Source organism: Coffea arabica, chromosome 2e, assembly GCF_036785885.1.
Source record: "Coffea arabica cultivar ET-39 chromosome 2e, Coffea Arabica ET-39 HiFi, whole genome shotgun sequence".
Lineage (NCBI taxonomy): Eukaryota > Viridiplantae > Streptophyta > Magnoliopsida > Gentianales > Rubiaceae > Coffea > Coffea arabica.
In genome coordinates, this window is record NC_092313.1 from 2,341,228 (window position 1) to 2,363,806 (window position 22,579).

General features: G+C 36.4%; 2 protein-coding genes and 2 non-coding genes across 6 annotated transcripts; 2 read left to right on the forward strand and 2 right to left on the reverse strand.

The window, feature by feature from the left end:
- Positions 1–524: 524 nt before the first annotated feature.
- LOC113733410 (cytokinin hydroxylase-like) lies at positions 525–4,582 on the reverse strand. The gene is made up of 4 exons (XM_027259781.2): positions 4,166–4,582; positions 3,491–3,720; positions 2,696–3,310; positions 525–1,289 (listed from the first exon to the last, which is right to left on the reverse strand). Exons 1-4 carry the CDS (start codon positions 4,470–4,472, stop codon positions 861–863), a joined length of 1,581 nt encoding a protein of 526 aa, XP_027115582.1. The 5' UTR covers positions 4,473–4,582; the 3' UTR covers positions 525–860.
- An 11,465-nt stretch (positions 4,583–16,047) lies between these two features.
- Positions 16,048–21,792, reverse strand: LOC113730061 (uncharacterized). 3 transcript variants are annotated; one of them, XM_027254506.2, is made up of 14 exons: positions 21,598–21,792; positions 21,341–21,488; positions 21,107–21,225; positions 20,906–20,996; positions 20,149–20,297; positions 19,611–19,763; positions 19,430–19,540; positions 19,063–19,174; positions 18,673–18,810; positions 18,454–18,491; positions 18,270–18,362; positions 17,596–17,679; positions 16,565–16,714; positions 16,048–16,386 (listed from the first exon to the last, which is right to left on the reverse strand). In XM_027254506.2, the coding sequence occupies exons 1-14, from the start codon at positions 21,664–21,666 to the stop codon at positions 16,246–16,248; spliced, it is 1,596 nt and encodes a 531-aa protein (XP_027110307.1). In that variant the 5' UTR covers positions 21,667–21,792; the 3' UTR covers positions 16,048–16,245. The 3 variants fall into 3 exon arrangements, with proteins under 3 accessions (XP_027110307.1, XP_071934190.1, XP_071934191.1); XM_072078089.1 differs by lacking the exon at positions 21,598–21,792 and having other exon boundaries at positions 21,317–21,456; XM_072078090.1 differs by lacking the exons at positions 16,048–16,386; positions 16,565–16,714 and having other exon boundaries at positions 17,596–17,834.
- On the forward strand, positions 21,788–21,859 carry TRNAC-GCA (transfer RNA cysteine (anticodon GCA)). Its single transcript has one exon. It is a non-coding gene; the product is annotated as a tRNA-Cys (tRNA).
- Positions 21,860–22,055: 196 nt separating this feature from the next.
- On the forward strand, positions 22,056–22,127 carry TRNAC-GCA (transfer RNA cysteine (anticodon GCA)). The gene has a single exon. It is a non-coding gene; the product is annotated as a tRNA-Cys (tRNA).
- Positions 22,128–22,579: the final 452 nt, after the last annotated feature.

Sequence of the window (22,579 nt, forward strand, 5' to 3'; positions counted from 1 at the left end):
TAAAAAATTTTCACAATCATAATTAAAAATTTTCACAATTTCTTGTCCAATTTCATTATGTCATATTTATAGGATACTAAGTAACGAACACTGGGGGTTTCAAGATGAAAGGTAAGGAGCACATTCAGTTGTCATGGATTGTGGTCTAGGAAATCACTTGATTTGTATGCCCTCTATTTAGTATGGTAGGATGGCTATGCAGAAAGTGATAAGATCGATGCCTTGAATGCCTATATGTATTTCTGTTTCCCTTCGAGCTCACTGAATCTGATTCACTCGGCATAGAACCTCAAATGTCTAGTAAAGTGCTGCAAGCTTAAGTTCATATATTTATGCTTTACTAGGTAAGAGTGTAAAATTCACGTTGAGAAATTGTTGCTATATAACAGAGGAAAACACGTGTACTCTAATTAACCTCAACCTTGAACTTGTATACTACTAGTAAGTAAACAGCACACTTTTATGCAAAGTGCTGCAACTACAATCTTTGGTACGTTGTTGGTATCAAAGCGTTGAAATAGAAATAAATATGCAAAATTTCATAAGCTGGGCCAAATATTTACTACATCTGCTCCAATCCCACATTCACACACTCTTCTTACCTAAGTGTACATACCAGAGAAAGTAGATTTAAATCTTTCTAGATTCATATTAACATATTACAAACGTACTATATGTACTTACCTACATCCCAGCTTCCCAATCAAGGTAGTGGAACGTTCCTGATTCATAACATGGGGAAAGAAAACAGGTTGGTAACGTAGCGTAGTGGTGCCTTCCTTCCCTTCCTACCAGTTAAACTAGGGTCTAATCAGGCTAGTCCTAGCAAGCCCTCAAGAAGTGAGAGTTTAATTAATCAATCAATCGATTGGCGTGAGTATCAAGGGAAGACCCTGACTAGGCCTGAGGGAGAGCAAGATAGAGGGCAAGTGGCGGTAGTTTGGGGAGACGGACACAGAAAATCTTGTTAGCAGCAGAGTCAGCACGATCTTGTACTCCATGATGCTTAAATTCCGCCCAATGCACATCCTACCTCCGAACCCAAATGGCAAAAACCCCATCTTGTGTTTGCATCCGCCGTGCACATCACCCTTAAACCTCTCCGGTTTAAACTCATTCACGTCTTCACCCCAAAATTCCTTGTCATGGTGCATGGACACGACATCAATCCAGATGTTGGTTCCGCGTGGGATCACCAAATCATCAACTTGAATCGCTTCTCTTACTTGCCTCTGCACATTAGGCGCTGGCGAATATAGTCTCAACACTTCGTTCATCACCCATCCCATCTGCAAAAGAATTTACCGAAACTCATTAGTTCCATCTGAAAATTATAATCACGACACATTACTGCATTCAGTACCAAGTGTGACTCTGTTAAATGTTTCGCTGCATTTTTTTTGTTTCTCTCGCATTCCTCTTTTTTTCGTCCAGTATAGAATGCATCGATGGGGCTCCGCTTTCATTTTCGCCGTGTGGCAGACATCAAAAGTGAATATTCGGATTTGACTCACTGGAGTGATAACCTTGACATCAGTCAAAGCCAAAAACAAGAAGCTTCAAGGTTCCAGTTACGCTGGTCGGTCGGTCGGTCGTTAATGGCATAGTAAAACTAGAGCCTACGGTAGAGGGAGGAAGGGGAAACAAAAGGGTTGGAAAGTCAAACCATCTGGAAGCTGCCCAAATAGGTGTTAGCAGGATCAGCGTAGCGTGTGCACTGCACATCCAAAGTTTTCGGGTTTGGTCAGTCAAAATCAGATTCATTCGTTCAGAATCTGACAGACATTCTGCCAGCCAATCAATTTTTTTATTAAGCTTCTAGATTGACTACGAGTGGGTCGCAAGAGTGAAACTCACGCGCTTTGACCGGTCTTTTTCAACTTAAGTGCTGCCAAATTGCGCTTTTTCGCTCTTGAATGGTTTGCCTCTTGACCTTTTTCTTTTAGCATTATGCATTGTAGCCTTGTTTTTCTTCTTTTAAAAAAAAAAAAAAAACCATTCAGTATGGGTTACAAAGCCGTTTATTTTTTTTTAAAATAGAATTACTACGTAGCCTTATCGGCAATTGAAAAAGTGTACCTTAATAAAACAGAAACTAAGCTATAAAATCTTATCTAGAGAAATTGTGTGTTTTGGGTACCATTTGACTGAATCACCGATTACCATGTCATTATTAATGAATGAAAACTTTGTTTTACCCTCAAAAAAAAAAAATTCTCCAATTACCATGTCACTAAACATTTTTAAATCTTCCTATTGTGTTATTTTATAGCACCAAAGGGATACGAGTACGACGGACGGAGGTTTTTGTTACCCGCAAGAAAACATCATGCATGCATATTAATTCAAGTAACTATCCTTATATTCCCTTCTTAGTTGTGAAAAATATTTTCAAGTTAGTGAATCGACGTCCCTAGCCAAATTTAAATTTCATCTTACCAAGTTTTTTTCAGTGGAAGTGCAAAATTTTCAACTTGAAATCTTTTACTTGTACTTCCCCTCTCCGTATGGTTCAATCCGTCCCTCACTTTATTAGTTATTTTTAGATAGTACTGAAAATTCCAATCTATCCATCCTATCAACCGTGATTTCGTGATAATATAAAGGATGGTTTCATGTGTTAGATGTAGTAGTCCTTTCTTTAGTCAAGCAATCTTGGGTCTCCAAGTTCAAATATGGTACTAGAAACCATTACCTTCTTTAGTCCAGCAAGCTTAGTGGCGTCTACGTCTCCATTTCCTATCACTTCTGCGACCTCTTGACGAAGCTGATCTTGCCAGTCGGGGTGCATGGCCAAGAGAAGCAATGTCCACGTGAGTGCCAGAGCAGTTGTCTCGTGTCCTCCAAAGAAGAAGGTTTTGCACTCGTCCACGAGTTCCCTGGTCGTCAATGTCTTCTGCCCCTGCCGCCCATTTACGTGGTTCCCAGCCAGTAACAAACCGAGTAAGTCCTGCTCACGATGCCCATCTCTTGATGATTTGCTCCTGGCACTGATGATTTCCGTGAGAAGGGAGTCAATCTCCTTCCCTAGCCTTTTCGCCATTAGGGTTTTCTTGGGGCATATTAGTTTGCTGAAGGGCACACCCACGTAACGGTTGGACTGGAAAAGGGCGACCTGCATGGCTCTCAATCTTTGGAACACTTCCCGTCCAGTTTCGTAGTTCATCCCGAAACTCGTTTTCGCAATGATTTCCCCAGCCGTGCCAACGATTTCTTCTTCCACGTCAATTTCTGGATTGCCAGACTTGACTAGTGATGTCCACCGGTCGAGCATGTTATTGGCTGACTCCATCATTAAGCCTGACATTGTCTGATGATTTTTGAACGGAGTATATTATATTACTGTCTTCGAATCATACCTTATAATATATAAAATACAACAAGACATCTTCCAACCTATGTGATACGATCTTCAGGGGAAAAAAAATGCAGCTAAGACTTGAAACAAATAAAAAGCAAGATCGGAGAGAGAGAGGGATGGATGGATGACCTTCAAGTTGGCCGGAGAAAATGCGGGAGTTATGATATGCCTGTGGCGAACCCAATCTTCACCTTCCACCATAACCAGACCATTACCGAACATGGGTTCTCTGTCATTCTTAAACACTGTTGGTTTGCCCCAACTCTTACCCATTACGCCTGCTGACATCTTTCTGAGAAACTCAGGGTCTGCAATGTATAGAAATGGTTCCGTTCCCAGCCAATAGATGAATACATTCCCTGCAAAATTGGGACAAAAAGCTTTTCAGCGTCGGTGCAATATTCATGTACTATACTGGTAAGAATTCAATGACACGAGTTATTTTGCACCAACAAAATGGGACATGCAGAAGCCAGGTGATTTCAGAACGCATTCAATTAAGTGACTGCATTGAATAATATTTTGCAGCACCGAATACCCAACTTATGGGCAGAGATATTAATCAGATGGCCGTGAGATCCTCTCTTCGACTCTCTCTTCTTTCTCCTTTCACCTTGTAAGGATTGAAATATCCTCTTTTACACTATTTCTCGTTTAGTTTGGGGGTGGGGGGTTTAGAATTGAAGGTCAAGTAGACAGATCGAATCTGCATCTTTCAGTAGCAATGGTGTTGTATGCGTTGCTATGAATCATAGGAAAATGTTCGCTACAAGATTAGTTTCAGTGATAGCGAGGGCGGCTTACCATGCAATTTCTTCCATTGGGCAAAGTAGGGAAATGCCATAGAGTGGATGTCATTGGTGATGCTTAATGCGTGGGAAGAAGAAGAAGAAGAAGCGGAGGAGGAGGTGGTGGTCTTCTTCTTTTTCATCTCACGTATATTTCCAAGAGGGAAAGAAGGCTTTGGACCAGGAAACCCATTTGCCCTTAGCTTTCGATATGCTAAATTGGGCAAAATCCAAAAGATGTATGCTGCCCTAAAAAGGATGACGAAAAGAATGGCGGCCACGGCCATGAAAAAAGGTTGAAATAACTCAAGTAGGAATTCCATTTTCTCTCAAAAGGTATTACAACAAAGTCTTAAAAACTAACTAGGGTCGCAGGTAGAAACCTTAGAACAAGTCCCCAATTCCCCAGATCGATAGTCACGCTGTATATATGTTGAGAATTTGATATGATGCAGATGAGGAGGAGCCATGGCGAATGAGGGGTATTTATAGACAAGCAAGGAGGCATGCATATGTCAAACATTTGACTGGGGAATTGTCGGAACTGACCAGATTTGAACATTTTCCACTTTCATCTTTCTGTCCTAGCACCGGTGGGGAGTTTGATTTTTGGTCAGGTTTAGAAATTAATAAATTTTAGTACATTACAGCTACGACTATTCAAATTGGGAGTTTGTCGTATAGCAAACTTTTTCGTTTGCAAGTACTACTAGTGTATATTTCAAATTGGGACCAGGCCCTTTTTTTGGGAGGAAAAAAAAAATACTACTAGTGTATGTTTGCATGTTTCACCACAACTAGGTCAGGTCATATACTCTGAAATTGTTCCTTCGGGATGGATTGATTTTCAACGTTCGCAATTCCTTGTCAAATCAGTTAACGCGCGGCTCCAAACGAGTACACATTAACATTCCAATCTTTTCAAGCCGGCCGCTTTTTTCTCTCTCTCTCTCTCTCTCTCTCCCTGTACACGTTGTGACGTGATGGCTCCCCGTTTCTTGTTTTTCTTTCTTTTTATTTGCTTTTGTTCTGTTCTTTTGATGATTCTTTTAACCATTTGTTTGTTTTGAAAAATTGCCCCGTTTTTCACGAACATATTTTTTAATTATTTTTTTTATCTTATATATATTAAGGGTTAATTTTTCTACACTGACAGTATATACACTATCAATATTAGATGAATGATAACTATGTAAAATTTGAATTTAAAATTCAGTTTTTACATACATGTCATGAATCAAACGATAATAATAATATATATACTGTCAGTGTATAGCACAAATATCTCAAATAATATTTTGCTTGCATCATAAACACATTTCCCAACTCACCTTTTTATATTCCCAATTACCTTTTTGTTTCACATACATCACATCACAAAAAGTGTTACAGTAATTATTTCAGATAATACTCTATCCAGACAAACCCCTTGCTCATATATATATATATATATATCAACTAGTTACAGTAATTTTTTCGCTTTTACATACATGTCATGAATCAAACGGTGATAATATATATACTGTCAGTATATAGCACAAATATCTCAAATAATATTTCGCTTGCATCATAAACACATTTCTCAACTCACCTTTTTATATTCCCAATTACCTTTTTGTCTCACATACATCACATCACAAAAAGTGCTACAGTAATTATTTCAAATAATACTCCATCCAAACAAATCCCTTGCGCATATATATATATCAATTAGTTATAGTAATTTTTTTACAAAAAATTCAAAAAATTACAATCTAAACAAAACTTTTGTTATAATTATAAATAGACACGATTATATGCGCTTTGTATAGTTTATAGTTTTATTTCTCCCTCGAGTGGATTTCGTGAATAGTATTAAAATTTATTACTCTATAACACAGGGGATCCCTCGGGGTCAGATCCCATGGGGTCTTCCTCGTAGTGGCATCAGTTCGAGTCTGGCTTCACATATCGTCTGGGTGCTCTTAGAGGGCGGGGTACTCCAGGCGCAGGGGATTAGTCGGACCCGGTAAAAATTGATCCGAACATCCCTGTATTGACAAAAAATAAAATAAAATAAAATCACACAGAATCAAAATCTAAGAATATATTAACATCACTAGCAAGTACCGTTTATTGAATCATTTCAATATTTGCCCATTCCCATTTTTTAACCTTGGATGGACTCGCTGGCCTGATTAAGAAGTCTGCTGTGGGCGTGACTAAACCAATTGTACGTCAAAGTCAAAGTTCTTGACTTTTCACCAAAAGACATATATATATATATATTGTTCATCCAGCTGCAAAATTCTTCATTTGTCCCTTTGATTTTTTTTTTTTTTAATTTTTCCTGGTTGAAGGGTAAAACAGTTTATTATTCAATCGAAGATATTCAACTAATTCTGTGTATGCGTCAGCAACTAATTCTGTGTACGCAAGCACTTACTTTTTTCTTTTTTTTTTTGCTTTTTTAGTCTCAGTTGCTGTTATGAGGTAAAAGGTTTTAATTGTTCACCTAATTGAACAAAGGAAGCTGACATGTGGTCTTACGGCAGGAAATCTGCAAAGTGCCTTTCCTAGAATTGATTTTTCTTCATTCCGTACCTTTCCATTCCACCTTGCCTGTTGGCAATCCCATGTCGAGAATTAGCCGCTCACTCGGTAAGGATTCCTGCTTCTTTCTCATCCATTCTACATTTTTGTCTTTCTAGGCAGCAATGCACCGGGCATGCTTCACGCTAATTCAAGAGATAAGCTAGGCAGGTCGGGTCCTCCATGTCCCCTAGGGCAAGTACAAATGCCGAAGTTAAAAGTCTTAAAATCTGCGTAATCATTTCCCAATCTGTAGAGCGTTTATCACATGAATACATGAAAATTATAAAGAGAATATCAAATATTTCATGTTACGTTGAAAGAGGGAGTCGGAGTCGGAGTCGGAGCAGGAGCAGGAGTAGGAGTAGTACAGGAATCGGTAAAGAAAAGCATTTGACGGGGGCTAAGTTGAACTCACACTCTTATTAGTTAATATTACCCAAGACTAGGCATGTTTGTGCGTGTACCGGGATAACATCATGCACTGGTATTAGTGGAAAACGAGTTGCTGAAAATAGGAATTCAGGAAAGGGCTGCCTGTCCCTGTAAGAGTTAATGGCAAGCCGTTGAGATGTGAAATCATTGAGTTTAATTAGCCTACATTGACATTCAAAATCGGGAGCATTAGTTATTGATCATTATTACGTAGGAAGCCGAACTCAAGGACATTCATTATTAATTGACTCCTAGAAAGCAACAAGTACAATCACTCTTCTGTGTCACCGTGGGAATTAATTGTAATACTGTACCTTGTGATTTATCACCGTCTTGCCGGCTTATGTGAACTTGAAAAACGGCCACAAATGATCCGATGGAAGCCGTCCCAATCATTTCAGCGCCCCTATTGAACCAGGACTCGTCGCCAGGCAACAGCATCAACCCTTATCCCAAAATTCAGCAGATTTCACAAAATTCAGTCAAGTGTTTTTATTTTTTTTTATTACTAGTCTAACATATCCGAATTTTTTGTGTTTGAAGTCCCCAGGCTTATTCAAAAAGTGGCATGCAGTCTTCTAAAAAAAAAAGTCATGTTAAGCCTCCGAACTTTGTTGACGGATCAAGTTAATTGGTCGAATATTGATTACAATCGCCGATATGAAAGTTTAGTTGAACCTAAATTTTTTTTAAATTTTATTTTACCGATACCATTTGAAACCCAGTAGTAAGTTTTTCTTCAAGCTAATTAATTAGAGACCATGGTCACAGAAAAATCTACCGTCCTTTTTTTTTCCCCCATAAACATGAAATACCACGATTCTCACCTACTATGAGTGCAAAGTCATAAAGTGGAGTAACAAATTCAAACATATGTACGGCCAATCTGCATTTCACGTAACGACTTCTCCTTGCAATAAATTTGATAGATCAGAATTGAAGTGTGAACATAATCGATTATTAATGTGAATTATGTCAAGTTTCTACGGCATGTTCTCCCTTCATTCCGATCTCCAAACACTTTGGTTGGTATATTAAATATGATGGTACTTGCTTGTGTATGAGTTTCAACTATGGTTTTGAATTTTAAAGAGCTTTCATTCATTCGTGAAAGAGATTTTAAGGACCAACGTGTTTCGACTTTAGAAGATGTTGGCATGCTGCATGTTTTAATAAGATAACCAATTCTTGAATTAAATGCACAAGGTACAAGGAAAGAAAATTGATCATGGTTTTTTTTTAGGAGTTAATTAGTGGAATTAATTGTACTCTCCGAATTCATGCGTAGATTAGTTAGTTAGAGTGACAGCAAATTTGGCTAGGTTGTTTTTTGTTTACACATTTGGGGGATGATAAGTTAAAGAGTCTACTATACTATAATGGAATTTATTTTTCCGTAAGGGTCGAATCATCTTTAAAAAAAAAAGCGATATACCTACCCGTATCTCAATCCTCCACGCTTGTGTATAAATGTATATTATGTTTATTTTCTGTGTGATATTCATTTGCTCGTTGCGGCAGTGGAACAACAAAAGATAAACGCCTACGATCAAAAAATTGAATTCAGTGGACATAAAACACATTCGGATGTCCACACATTAAACTAACACATGTGGCCGCGTTTTTAGTATGACGAAGTCAGAAAATTCTGATTGACCTCCCTAAAATTTCACCCAACAAAATAGGCCGCAAAATTTCACCCAACAGAGATCAACATTGATATCTGGCACCCAGCTTCTGAAGGTTGGAATTGGGGTCGAGATTCAAGTGCTGGCAATTAAGAGATACACACACGTAGCTCTGCTGTTGAATGGGCAAATGAAAATCCCGCGTTCGTTTCCGCGTGCATTCGAGGAGATAGGTACATCCTTTTCCTTTTCCTTTTCCTTTTCCTTTTCCTGCCAAGAAGTCTAGTATTCCACTCAGCATTGCGGCTTATTTTATTTGTGATTCTTAATTTTCAAGTGTTATAGTAGTATATATAAAACCACTGAATATATACTGCACCTTCGCAGGAATTCTTTTTTCTTTTTTTTTTGGGGGTGGGGGGGGGGGTGTCCTTAAACACGTTGGAGTTTCAGCATGCATGAAGTTGATATTTTGGCAGCGATTTAATGGACGTCGTCATTGTCACAAGACAAGACGAAGTATGTAAATAATCATAAAAATGTTAAAGAGAGGGCACCGCCACTACCGACCGAGAAGGGATAATTTCACAAACCTCCCCTGAGGTTTATGATGATTTCACTCAGCCCTCCTCAAGTTTTACAAATTACACTAACCTCCCTTGTCACAATAAAATGACTACAATAACCTTCATTTAATAAAAATTTCACAGTATAATGAAATGAAATTAAGAAAAAGAAAAAAAAGAAATCTAATCTCTTCGACTATCCTGTTTAAAAGTTACAGTTTACGATGATTCTCTCTCACTTACTGTCATTCCGTTCTCATCCATTAACCCCTTCATCCTATATATAACTCCCTCTCAAATTATTACTAACTATTATCTATAACTACAACCAATCATACCAAAAGTGATCTCTCAAACTCCACTATGTATTTTTATTCCTTCTTTCTTCTCTTTAGAAATGCCAAATCACAAGTTTAGTTGAGAGATTAAATTTGATGGTTAAAATAAAATTCGATTTCATGGTCAAACTAAAACGAGATGAAGAGACACACAATAATAATGGAATAAATAATGCAATCATTGCCCAGAAGAGAAAAAGGGACTGAAATTGGTAAATTTGCTAATTCGTCTATCATCCATTCAAAAAACTTTTTAAAATGTTAATAAGTACATTTATATTGTTTTTATGCTTGACAATTGTTGGTTGTGATTTCGTTATGGAGATGGAGTTTCTTCTTTGTATTTAAGACGTTAACATGTTCGAAAAATTTGATGGCAGGTTAGATTATTTTGTTTTGAAAAGATGTGAGCATTGGGTTTGAAGTTTGGGGTGTGATTAGTTATAAATAAAATTTTAATTGTTTGGCAAAATGAATTTCTTGAAAATCTCTATAGTCATAATGATGCATTTCCTTCTCTTAAACATGATTAATCCCATCCATGCCTATGAAAATGGGAATTGCTTGGGTTTAGAATTTGGAATTAGAGTATTTGCTAGGCTAGTTTGTTATTACGGTGGATTTGATTGAAATATAGAAGAAAACAATTGGCATAATAATTTTTATTTTATTTTTGTACAAAAAGGGTAGTTTAGGATTTTTGAGAAAAAAATAGCCTTTTGAACTTATATTATTATATAAACAGTAAAAGTAAGAGAGGTAGGCGTAATTTAATAAACCTCATGAGAAGTTTCTGAAATTATAGCGACCGAGAAAGAAGAAGAAGAAGGGCAAATGGTAGTACTACTGTACAACTGACTACTAGTTAAACGCTCTCTCTCTCTCTCGCGCATGATTTTTGCGCCACTTCAGAAAATTCAACAGTATGGATCAACGTGCGAGTATTATGGACGGTTTGCCATTTGCACCTCCAGATTCGGCATCCAAAAAAACTCAAATTACGACTTTCCTTTGTGTTACGAGTTCTGTTGGTTCAGTTAGCAGCATAAATAAATACACGCACACATTTGAGATTTCTATTTTGCCCTGTTTAACATGCTGCGAACTTTATTATATATAAAAAAAAAAAAAAAAAAAAAAACCGCATTTCCGCTCATGACCAAAGAATTCATTCATGGTATATAGACAGAGACTTATATATAATGGAAGTCTAATACATCATCCTACCGGCCTGCTCTCTGTCTCTGCCGAAGATTAATACGATAACAATTCACATATACAGCCCACGGTTGTGGAATCGATACGAGACATTTACAAATCATTCAGGTTACAAATCATTCAGGCTCAAACAATACTGACGTACTGAGCATGCACTTACACCACACAAATGCATTGAAACATTTACTCCACAAGAAAAAAGCGCACCAACCGATAGCACGAGAAGCACATGTCATGCCTCATCGAGCGGCCCGCTCCCTCTCTTTAGGGTATGGTGGACTTATCTGGACAACCAGGGTTCGAGCCCCCTTGTCACCGTGCTCGAGTGGAGTGGAGCCTCCTCTCCGGGCCGAAGTGGGATTAGTCGGGTCCCGTAAGAATTGACCCGGATGCCCACTCCGTCAGAAAAAAAAAAAAAAAAAAAAAGGAGAATACGAGGCATATATATTATTGTACCACCAATCTCTCCTAGTTTTTAGTATTAGACAAGCTCTGAAATTAAGAACTCTCTTCCTGTTTTTCCCCCAGTTGGATTTCGGATCTTTATGCAGCACATGGCACACACCACAAGAGACGATCGATTTTCCATAAACCTTTATGCTTGGTGGTGTCTTGCTTGATTTGGCAAGAATTAATTCATGCTTCCATTTATTTACAAAAAAACAACATGTCGAAAAGAAGTATGGATGCATGCATTTGTTGGTTGATTGATTCAACTATAAGAAAAGAAAATAGTACTCGCCACTTTTGATTTCAACATGTACATTATTATTATTATTTTATTGTTGGGTGGCACAAACATAAGTATTTATTATGGGAGTGGCTGCTGTGTTAGTGGTTTACTCACCACTAGACTATGCCCAAGCTACTTGCCCTACCGTGAGGATTGGGATTAGGGGTTAGGGATTAGGAATGCATGCATGGTAAACATGTTTTAAAAGATTTAGGAGGACTGGCTGCCACGGACTGGTCGCGGTTTTTTTTTTTTTTTTTTTTTGTTTGTGTTGATTTCCTGGGATATATATATATATATATATATTATTTACGGGTGTTTAAATCAGAGTCGTGATTTTTTACCTGAAAAATGGCTCACCTTTCTCCTTGCGTGCTTGGACCGAATGTTAATACTTAGGGAGGGCTTTCTGCAATCTGATTGATCATTTTAACATTTATCACGTGAAGTCCTGAAAAAAAAAACTAGCCGTTAATTTGCAGCAAATTAATCATATTTTAGTACACACAACACAAGTGCTGTTTGTTTTTCGTATATCCCTCCTTATTTGAATAGCAGCATTACTCTTTTAAGTAAATAAATAATACTCCAGTAAATTAGTTCGCAAGATACTCTTTTAATTTTGTCGCTGTCAAATTCAGGATTAAAAAAGAAAAAGTGCAAGTAAAATAAAAAAAATTACCTCAATTCTGTTTTTTTTTTTTTTTGCCCTCTCCATCATCGATAAGATAAAGCTCATGCCCCCTAATCTGTCGTGAGAATGCACTCTGGCGACACTGGCCGTTTTGTCCTGCCTTTTAAGAGGAAAATGTTAGCAAGTGAAACTCGTAACATGTGCAATTGATCAGAATTTGAATTTGCACATGCCTGTCCATATTAAGGATAGATTCAATGGTTGGCGTCTCTTTAACTTCTACCCGAATTCATTCATGCCTATTCGATGAAGATTGCAAAATCTTGACTGTTGACCCCAGCAACTTTTCTTGCTTAGTAATTTCTATCGTGCTCCTAGTTATCCTCTCCACGCTTCTTCGGATAACAAAATCTGTGTGTGTTTGGATGAAAGATTATTTACGAAAGAAAATTTTGAAATCAATATTGTAACGTCCTTTTTTTATATGTATATCATGTGTGTGTCTATACACATATACTAGTGTGAATACCCGTGCTACGCACGGTGCTGACATTATTAAAAAAAATAAAAATAAAATGGTGAACAAATAAAGGTGAAAAAATTGTACCAACAAAATTAAAATGTAATATATGTTTAACAATAGTTTGAAATATAATAGAATGTGTATATCATTCAAGAATTGTCTTTTTTCGGAAGATGGATCCTGAAAAAAAAAATAAAAAATTATATTAAAAAAGGAAATGATATATTTCTACAAATGAATGTAATTGAATGTTGTTAAAATGAAATACTTACAAATACTAAGCATTCGATTTGATAATCTTGCTTGAAGGTGCGAATACTCTTCACACTAATCCACTTTTAGTACGAATGCCAAAATTGGTGATTTAATTAACTTTGTTAAATTTTGTGGAGTGCGTATTACAAATGAAAATGCACGATCTTTGCATTTTTGTGATAATGACTTGTACTTCAATTGCACTTGAAAATTTTTAGTCCAATGAGACTACTGAAAATTTCCCGTTACTGAACCTCCCCATCCCACGCATCCGATTATGAGCACCGAGGCGAGGAGACGGTAGAGTAACTCACTTTTTCCCAACTTCCAGCAAGTACCCCACCAGCGCCAACCACACATATTTGCAATCACAACCCCTCCCCCCCCCCCCAAAACCCCACAAAACCAAGCACCACTTATTGAAAACAAACCAATAAATGCACTAAAATGCCTCCCATCTATACCTCAAATTGCATTTTAACCCACGAATTTTTATTTTAGGTACTTTGACCGCTTATTGTTATTTTTTTGTGCGAAATTATCCCTCTAATTGCTTTTGTCTTTTTCGATTTTTTCACATGTCGCTAACTGCTTCATTCCCTCTGCTATCACTTGTATATTTAAAATCAATTTTTAATATTAATAAAAAGGAATCCATTAGTTTATAATATGTTCATAATGTAGATAAATTATTAAATTTGGAAAAAGGGCGTATGTTCTTATAGGCTTCTTTTCTTTTCTTTTTTGGGGGAAAATGAGTTTGTTCTTGTAGGTTTTTTTTTTTTTGGATATAGAATTGTTTTTCAAAGATTTTGGTTCTTAGCCCCTACTATGTTTAAACCATCTTTTAATATCCAATTCAATATAGTCTTTTAATTTGGCAGCCTCTATAATTTTTAATTTATTCTTTTGGTTTAAGTTCAGTTAGAATTCAGAATTTTTCAAAACACCAAGAGAAATCATATTTTTTTTTAGACACCGTCTTCAATTCCCCATCTAATGACCCTTGTGGATTTACTGATTATGAATAGGATAGATGATGTGGTTATTAGAATTTAAAAGCTACGGCCATAGTGTTCCTATTCCGTTTTTCTTTATTTCTTTTCGATCAAGGTAATCTCTAATCCTTCCAAGTGAAGTTTAAATATGATTGAAAAAACAGGGCCTTCAAGTACATTGCCAAGTAGCTTTAATGAAAGAGGCTATTGCAAGCCTAAAAATTGAGATTCCAGAAGATCACGTTGGTTAATTATTAGAGGTTTAACAGGCCCTACTCTGATGGTTCGAGTTTGTGTCTTATCTTGAACAATAAGTGCAACTAAACTTTACAATTTTGTTCTTCACACACATCGTTTCCACTTTCCATTTTCGCTGAATTGCTACTATTTGAGTAGCAACAGCATGGTCGATGCATAAATCATGTCTTTAATGGGTCTTTTGGAGCATGTGCTTGTGATTTTGTGTTTATACTTTATCCCACTGTTAAGTATCTTTGCTTTACGATGTAACAATAAGCAAACGACCGTTCATAGGATTTTGTAAAAAAATTTCAAAAATAATGGATGATCAGAAAATCAATGCAATATCATTCATGACAAAAAGCAAATCAAAAGCAAAACATACTTAAAAGGCAGAGGGGCAGAGGGGACTGACCTGGAAAATTAAGCTGGCAAGAATATACTTCCAGTTCTCCACAAGAAAGTTGATTTCCGCTGAAGTCTCTGCACATAATCTCTTCCATAACTGCTCACAAAAGAAACAAAATCAATACATTTACAAAATCAATAGAGAACCAAAAACAAATAAGAAACTGAGAGAGAGGGTGGGGGAATTAGGGGTGGAATTCTTTGGAGGAGTTTTAATTGGGGTGAAATTCTTAAATTGGAAGACTCTTAATTGGAGTGGACTCTTAATTGGAGTGGGAAACGTGGGAGGAAATGTAGGCGAAAACGTGGAATGATGATTAGAGGATTTGTAGGAGTGGTTGTAGGATGAGTTAAGAGATAGTTGGAGTGGACTCTTAATTGGAGTGGGAAACATGGGAGTAAATGTAGGGAGAAACGTGGGATGATGATTAGAGGATTTGTAGGAGTGGTTGTAGGATGAGTTAAGAGATAGTGGGAATATTTTAAATTTAAATTTGATTGGTGATAAGGTGGGTTATGACCCATTACTTTTTATGTATTAAAATAAATACAAAAATCTAGAAAAAAGAATGAGAAGTTTAGAAGCCATTGAAAGGGTTTCTGCTAAAAACCCCTTCTTGAATACATATAGATATAGATATAGATATATATATATATATAGCAAAAAATGTTAAAAAGGGTGCTTATGTTGCATAATTAGTAAAATACGAGATGAGTATAATATGAGATATTATACATGTGCATATTATACGAATATAAAACTATGTGTTCGACAAAATCATGCATATAAATTCATTGGTGAATAGCATGAACATATTCAAAAGTAACAAAACTAAAAATACAAATAAGTTTATTATACTTTTTAAAGACTATGCTCTATTTATGCAAATTTTAAACATTTTTTTTTGTATGAAATGTTAAATTTATTAAAATTTCATCATGTTATTAATTAAATATGCATAAATCTATGGTTATTATGAAATGTAATGTTCTTATTTTGTATGTAACTCAAAATTATGTCATTATCCTTATTCAAAATTTAAAATTTTTTCAAACATTTAAATAAAACTTGTGAAGTATAATACATTCAAAGTATATTACCTGTTTTATACAATTAATTGAAAAGTAAGAATATTTTTCAAGATATTATTAAAATGTACAAAATACAAAAGTATATTGCATGTTTTATACGATTAATGAAAAGTAAGAATATTTTTCAAAATATTATTAAAATGTACGAAATACAAAAAAGTAATTGAATGCTTTTTAACAGTTTTGTCGGCATCCAAGTAGTCCAAATCAAGCTACATACGTTTCCGCTCCCATCGTCTCTTAATATACTAGTCACCTGTTTGCCCGAATAATATGTGAAATTAAAATGTATTTGTCTTACTCCCCACTAACGTGTCTGTATCAATACTACTAGTCACCAGTGTATCGAGGCTATGAATTTCTGACGGGGTGGTGTAAGTTTTTTATACACAATAAGTTTAACAAAGAAAACAAAAAGAATAGTAAGTAAAAAAAAAAAAAAAATTAAGTCCTGCATCTAGAAGTCATGAAAGAGCATCAGCGCATCATCAAGATTCATCAAGGACGATTCGTAAATAATGCTGACTTTCTTTAAGCGCATGTATCTTTTGCGCAATTCCTCTACCTCTCCGACCTTGTCTTTAGGCATCTGAAGAATCTGGCAAAGGTTATAGAAATGATCAGACACCAGATCAAAAAGACACCTCCAGAACTATTTATTTGCAAAAGATTTTATCGCCCAGAAGGATTTCTTCAGATCACCAGCATGAAATCCCTCCGAAGCTTTCAGTTTAACATTCAAGTAGAGGTTCAAATGCACGGATTCAGTCACAAACCTCTTTTTCTTGGTCCAGCTCGTGTGCAATACGAAGTCTCAGGTTTAAAGCAGCGTGGTACATTTCATCTAAAACATGTTGGCAAAGAGACTGCCTATTAACTTTCCACAACAAGAAATGTGTCTGCCTAGCTCCATTCACAGTAACTTTCTGAAATGAAAAACCACAATGTGTTGCATGAATTAGAAGATGCAACAAGTAAATAACCATGATTGAAGCTGCATCAAACTGGAATAGCTGCAAGGATTTTTTATGGAAAACAATAATTCCAATGCCCATGGTTTTGGACAATTACTAATACAATAATTCCAATGCATATTGGGTACCATTTGTAAGAGGAAAGCAGCAGAAAATTCTTTAGGGACCTTTCCGTTGTCAATCAATTGATCCTTTTAGTATTCAATATTCAAGCTCTAAAAGCAACAAAGTCAATAAGTCAAAAGCCAATTCACCCAATTGCCCATGAAGGCGAATCCAGCTTTAAAATGCCAAATTTTCAACTAAAAACTTGCTAGATCTCATACATGGTGCACCCGCAACTTTTATGGTACGATAGAAGAATCAAAACTTTGTTCACTACAGTCACTTAGAAATTAAGACCTTTTTGAGGGCCCCAGAAAATCTATGATCTTGAAAGAAATGCTATATAAACTTCTGAAAGTTCAATGTCTCCTTCCAAAATCTCATAATTTCTTTATTCTCTTCAAGTTTGGGAGAAATACAAGAAATCTCACCATTCAAACAAGGAATACCGAGTGTATACTCATTATCAACGGGAAGAAACAGCCTTGTGCTGAATTAAATATTACATACAGCCATCCTCTATGACTAGCAGTGTATCACTTCCATAATATTTACTGTGATAACCACTTCCCATCATTTTGAGTACCCGCTACCCACATATTGAGATCTCTGATAGATGACAATATTACATTTGGCTACCTTCAGTCCATTATTCGCAATGGCATACATTACCCCCAAAATGTTTCAGGAAAAAAGAAAATGAGATAAGTATAGTTGATATTAAGTACCTCCATCTGCAAGTAGTCATCTTTCCACAACTTATAAAGAATCTTGATAGCATCTTTCTTCTCAACAAACGTGGTATCTGCAATCTATATAACAAAACAACAAAAAAACTTAATATATCCAATGAAATTAAATTTGGGATGGATTATTTTCCCTCTTCTGACATGTTAATTCTCATTCTAACTCCATGGTGCTCTAGCAATCTAGAGAATGCAGCACCAAGATCCAGAGAGTTGACTGACTGAAATAAAAAAATTTTGTGGTTATATTGGAATGTAGACCACATCAAAGGATCATTTTTACCGATAGTCATCAACATCAATAAAACAACAACTTGTGCAAACATTCTTCAGACTGTTTTGGTACATCTGTTTCGGCACATCTAGAAAGACTAATTGTATGACCTCTATCTTGAATATCACAAGTTAATAGAAACAACAACGTTTTCATCGATACTCAGATATTAAGTTTAGAAAAAGAAGGGGGAGAAGGGACTCTATACATGAAACCAATTGAACTATGTCGTTATGCATTCAGGTAGCTATACAGCAACCAGATCCTAAAATATGGCAGGGCTGAATTTCAAACCCCCAACCATGCATTCATGAACTTTTATCTTTTAGAAACCTCTAAAGCTAAGATCATTTAACAGGTCATATTATGTCCACATAGATACCTTATCAGTCTCATGAAGGCGGCCAGACTTCGAAAGGAACCTGAACATCCTATAGGCTTCTCTTCCATATCGTTTCAATACAATAGATTCCACCTACAGCACACAAAACACAATTAAGTATAACTAGAGCACTTTAATACTATGAAGACCAAAAAAAGAACGGAGTAAATTACGGATAAAGCACCTCTTCATTCTGAGCCATGTCAATTATGCTCTTCAAATCTGTTAAGCAAAATATGAATTTAGCAGTACATAAAACTAAATCTGTATATCTTTCCGGGAGTATGACTTTCACTATACACATAAATCTCAATCTCCCCATGGCATTCATAAAAAATCACATGGACTTTCATTGCCAATTCTACTTCTTGTCAAAACTAACAGACTAATAGAAATAGCGTACCAATGCTATATTCTTCAACTAGCATGGGCATTTCACAACCCAGTTCAACTAGTGAAGCTCTTATACGTTCCAAGTTCATGCCAAGACCCCCTTTCTTCTTTATCACCTCATCATAAATATCATTTATTGACACAGAAGCTGCAAATAAAGATTAAAAATAAGTCACCTGAGGAAGTGGGTAACACCATAGAATAATGAAATAATTGTAGAGAACAAGAAGTTCAGAAACCCCAAGTTTGACAACATGGAAAACACTCAAACGCCATAAAATTATGTCTCAGGCACATTGACGACAATACAAAAGCTCAAGCATCATAAATTTAAAGCTCTTAAACTCATCAAACTAAAAAAGATGTTTAAAGCAATGGACAAATATAGATAAGTCGTCACCTGTGCTTCCAATGTTCACTTTACTCTCTGAACTTCTAGTTAACTCCAGAATTGCACCAAGGATAATGCCACATTCATCATTAAGCCGAGATTTTGCATTGGCAATGCAAGCCTACACCAAATACAGAAAATATAATACATAAATTTGGACCGAGAAAAGGAACAACGCTTCAGAAATCTAGAATAGTAAATCTGGCACATCCTTCAAATCTTCAGCAGGGTTTCTAACCAATAGACTATTCATATAAAAAAAAAAGATGTGTCTGAACCATTTCCAGCATCCTGATCATTTAAACACACAACAATAAGATCTGACCTAATGAGCAATTTAATGAGCTGATGTACGTGCAAAGGAAAAGTTCTCAACCTGATGCCTCAAACGTCGTATAAGTTCTTCAAAATTGACACGCCAAAGGACTTCTTTCTTTTCGTCTTGATCCAGCAGGCCGCCATCTGTCTCTAGAAAATCTTGCTTCCTCTAAGATTTAGAAAATAAAAGGTCAGCAAGTGGTGAAACAGGGTATGCAAGGGAAAACTACTATACTGACCTTCTCCCCAGTTTTCACAGAGGTAAACTTTTCCTCACTGCTTTTGTCAGAAAAATCACTCCAATTGAGTGTTTCAGCTAAAAATCTTAGTGACTCCATCGGAGCTGCTGCTGCCAAAGCACGTTGCTCAATGCTCTCAGATACATCACCAACCTGTATTTATTTAAGAGATTCATTAACCAGAGTAACAAGGAGAAATTGGAACTCCTGCAAACATATTAAACTTCATGATATACTGTTTCTTAATGCAAGCCCAGTTAGATATACAAATTCACATGTGAACTAATGAGATAGAATATCTCTGCAGCAGCTAAACTACCCGTCCTTTTCTTTTTTACTTTCTGGGAAAGAGCTATTAACATTAGCAGAAAGCTCAGAGGTAGATAAGCAACTCTACTATCTTAAGAGTTCAAAATGAGGGACAAACAAATGAAAAAGTAAAACAAACATCAAGACCTTCAACCTTGCTGTATTGGTTCAAATACAAAGTAAAAAGTATTATAAATGAAACACAAGGTTGAAAGGTGAACATGACTACCTTCGTGGACTTGGCACCTCGCTTCTTAGCAGGAGTTTCTTCGTCGGAGGGTGGAGCAAGAAATGGTTCAGGAGCAGGGCACCGCTCCACAAATCGGCCATTGACAAGTTTATTAAAGCTTTCTTTTACATGGTCCACATCAAAATTTTCTGGAGAACAATTAAAAAAATAAAGAATAAAATAACAAAGAAATGAAAACCACATAACAACAACAACACAAAAAAGGAAAAAAACACATAGGAAGTAATAAAAAAATGATAAATTTTAGTACACATCCAGTCCAGGGTTGCTCTTTCTTTCTTTTTTTTTTTGAAGGATTGCTCATGTTGTAAGAGTTCAAAAATGTAATTCATATATTTTTTGAAGGATATCAATAGCAGAACTTTTAATAGGGTAATTACGAGTTTAAAACGTTTTCTGGATGATTAGGTTCAGCTTCCCCTCTACATACTGCTTCAAACATACAAGTTATAAACTCAGTGATAGGGCATTGTGGTCGATGCAAAAGTTATATAATCTTCCCTTATGTCCTCCTAATTGATATTCGTCTCCAAATCCTACACCAACTACTTGCAGGCACAATTCCAACAACGAGTAAGCAATTGCACGAGAACCTTCTACTTAAGAAAGAAGAAGCGCAAATTTGTTGTTCCCTTAGCATGCAACAAAGAAATGAACAACATAAAGCCAATAAGGTCAATGTAAACAATATACTCAAGGGAAATGATAAAAGTTTGCAGAAAGACAGTTTCATTACCTTCTTTACTCACAGTCTGCTTCTCTCTGTCAACAATTTGATTGAAAGATAGTCTACCATGTTGAAGTAAAGCTTCAAAAACCTTTTCACACTGTCAAAGCCCAAAAAACAACTCATCAAATACGCCCAAATTCACTCCGAGGACAAATAAATCTAAACACAAAAATAAATGAAATAGCTAAACATAAAATTGGTACTAACTTCTCCACCAAGCTCATCTTTTACAATTGCAATGAACTTTGGAAACCTCATGTGGTGGATTATGTTGTCAAATAAAGCCATGTAGTGGGTTACAACCTTTGGAGCCTCTCCGAAAGCACCTAAATTCATTTCATTAAAAACAGAAGATTGAAATTCTCGAAATTCGAGTTTTAAAACTATTAACTTCACAGGAAATTAAAAAGAAGCAACCTAGGATTTATATAAGAGTTCAACCTTCTTGTTGGATTGAGAAGGCTTGAACGCAGTTTTGATGGATTAAGGCTAGTAAACAATGCCTCACAATCTCTCGACTGAGTTCGGTGAACCGTATAATTTGCGCTAAGGTTAGGGTTCCCCTCCGGAGAAGACATTCACAAACTTTCTGCCATATTAGAATACCAACATTAATTGTCGTAATCGGGGAAAAAGAACCAGAAGTTTAATACTACAAAGCGCTACTTCAAGTCAGCAAGAAAGGTGTTCTGTATTACAGAATTATGATCTCCGTAGAAAGAGGATACAAGATAAACGGCAAGTTTGATGCCGTGCTGCGACACCATCTCGGCGGCTCTTCGGCCTACTACCTACTCCTCTTTGTTTGCCGCAGGGTAAGTGAAAGAGGCAGCGGTGGGATTGGCGGAGCAGCCGAAGATTGAATTGCGCAAGCATCCAAGACAACTGGGGTCCATAGCTCAGTGGTAGAGCTTTTGACTGCAGATCAAGAGGTCACCGGTTCGAACCCGGTTGGGCCCTTTTTGACTGTTTTTTAATCAGTTTTTCCGTCACTCCTTAGATAATTTGTTGTGCATTTCGACCGCAGGGGTCCATAGCTCAGTGGTAGAGCATTTGACTGCAGATCAAGAGGTCACCGGTTGGGCCCTTTTTGGCCTTTTTATATCAGTTTTTCCGTCACTCCTTAGAGATAATTTTTTGTGCCTTTGGACAGCAGGGGTCCATAGCTCAGTGGTAGAGCATTTGACTGCAGATCAAGAGGTCACCGGTTCGAACCCGGTTGGGCCCTTTTTGGCTGTTTAACATAGAGATTTTCGGTCACTCCCTAGACACAGTAATATGTCGTGCATTTTGATCCAAGTACCGGTGGTGGATAGGCCTGTCAACCCGACCCGAGCTCGCTAAATTTTTCTGCCAATGGTATGAATATATAATTTCATTTACTCGACTCGAATCCATTTTTCTTAATAAAAAATGGGTTTAATACAAAATATTGCATTTTTTACTTGTATTCAATACGGATCCATTTAAATAAATTGATAATTATATAATATATACTTATTAATACAATACTACTTATTATACAATAAATTAAGAATTATAAAAACATATATATTTATTATAAAATTTGATTCGTATTCGATCTGACCTGTTGGATTCGAATTTGGAAGATCAAGTAGAAGATCCATTGAGTATACAGGTCGAATCCGGAACATACATATTAAAACATATTCGGGTTCA

Excerpts from the sequence above, each read along its gene's own strand:
- LOC113733410 (XM_027259781.2), bottom strand. The coding sequence starts at position 4,472 with ATGGAATTCCTACTTGAGTTATTTCAACCTTTTTTCATGGCCGTGGCC. Across the intron at positions 3,721-4,165 it reads CCAATGGAAGAAATTGCATG|GGAATGTATTCATCTATTGG; the intron begins GTAAGCCGCCCT and ends CCAATTTTGCAG. Across the intron at positions 1,290-2,695 it reads AGCTTGCTGGACTAAAGAAG|ATGGGATGGGTGATGAACGA; the intron begins GTAATGGTTTCT and ends ATTCTTTTGCAG.
- LOC113730061 (XM_027254506.2), bottom strand. The coding sequence starts at position 21,666 with ATGGTGTCGCAGCACGGCATCAAACTTGCCGTTTATCTTGTATCCTCT. Across the intron at positions 18,811-19,062 it reads AGTGAACATTGGAAGCACAG|CTTCTGTGTCAATAAATGAT; the intron begins GTGACGACTTAT and ends CTTTATTTGCAG. Across the intron at positions 18,492-18,672 it reads AGTTGAAGAATATAGCATTG|ATTTGAAGAGCATAATTGAC; the intron begins GTACGCTATTTC and ends TTTGCTTAACAG.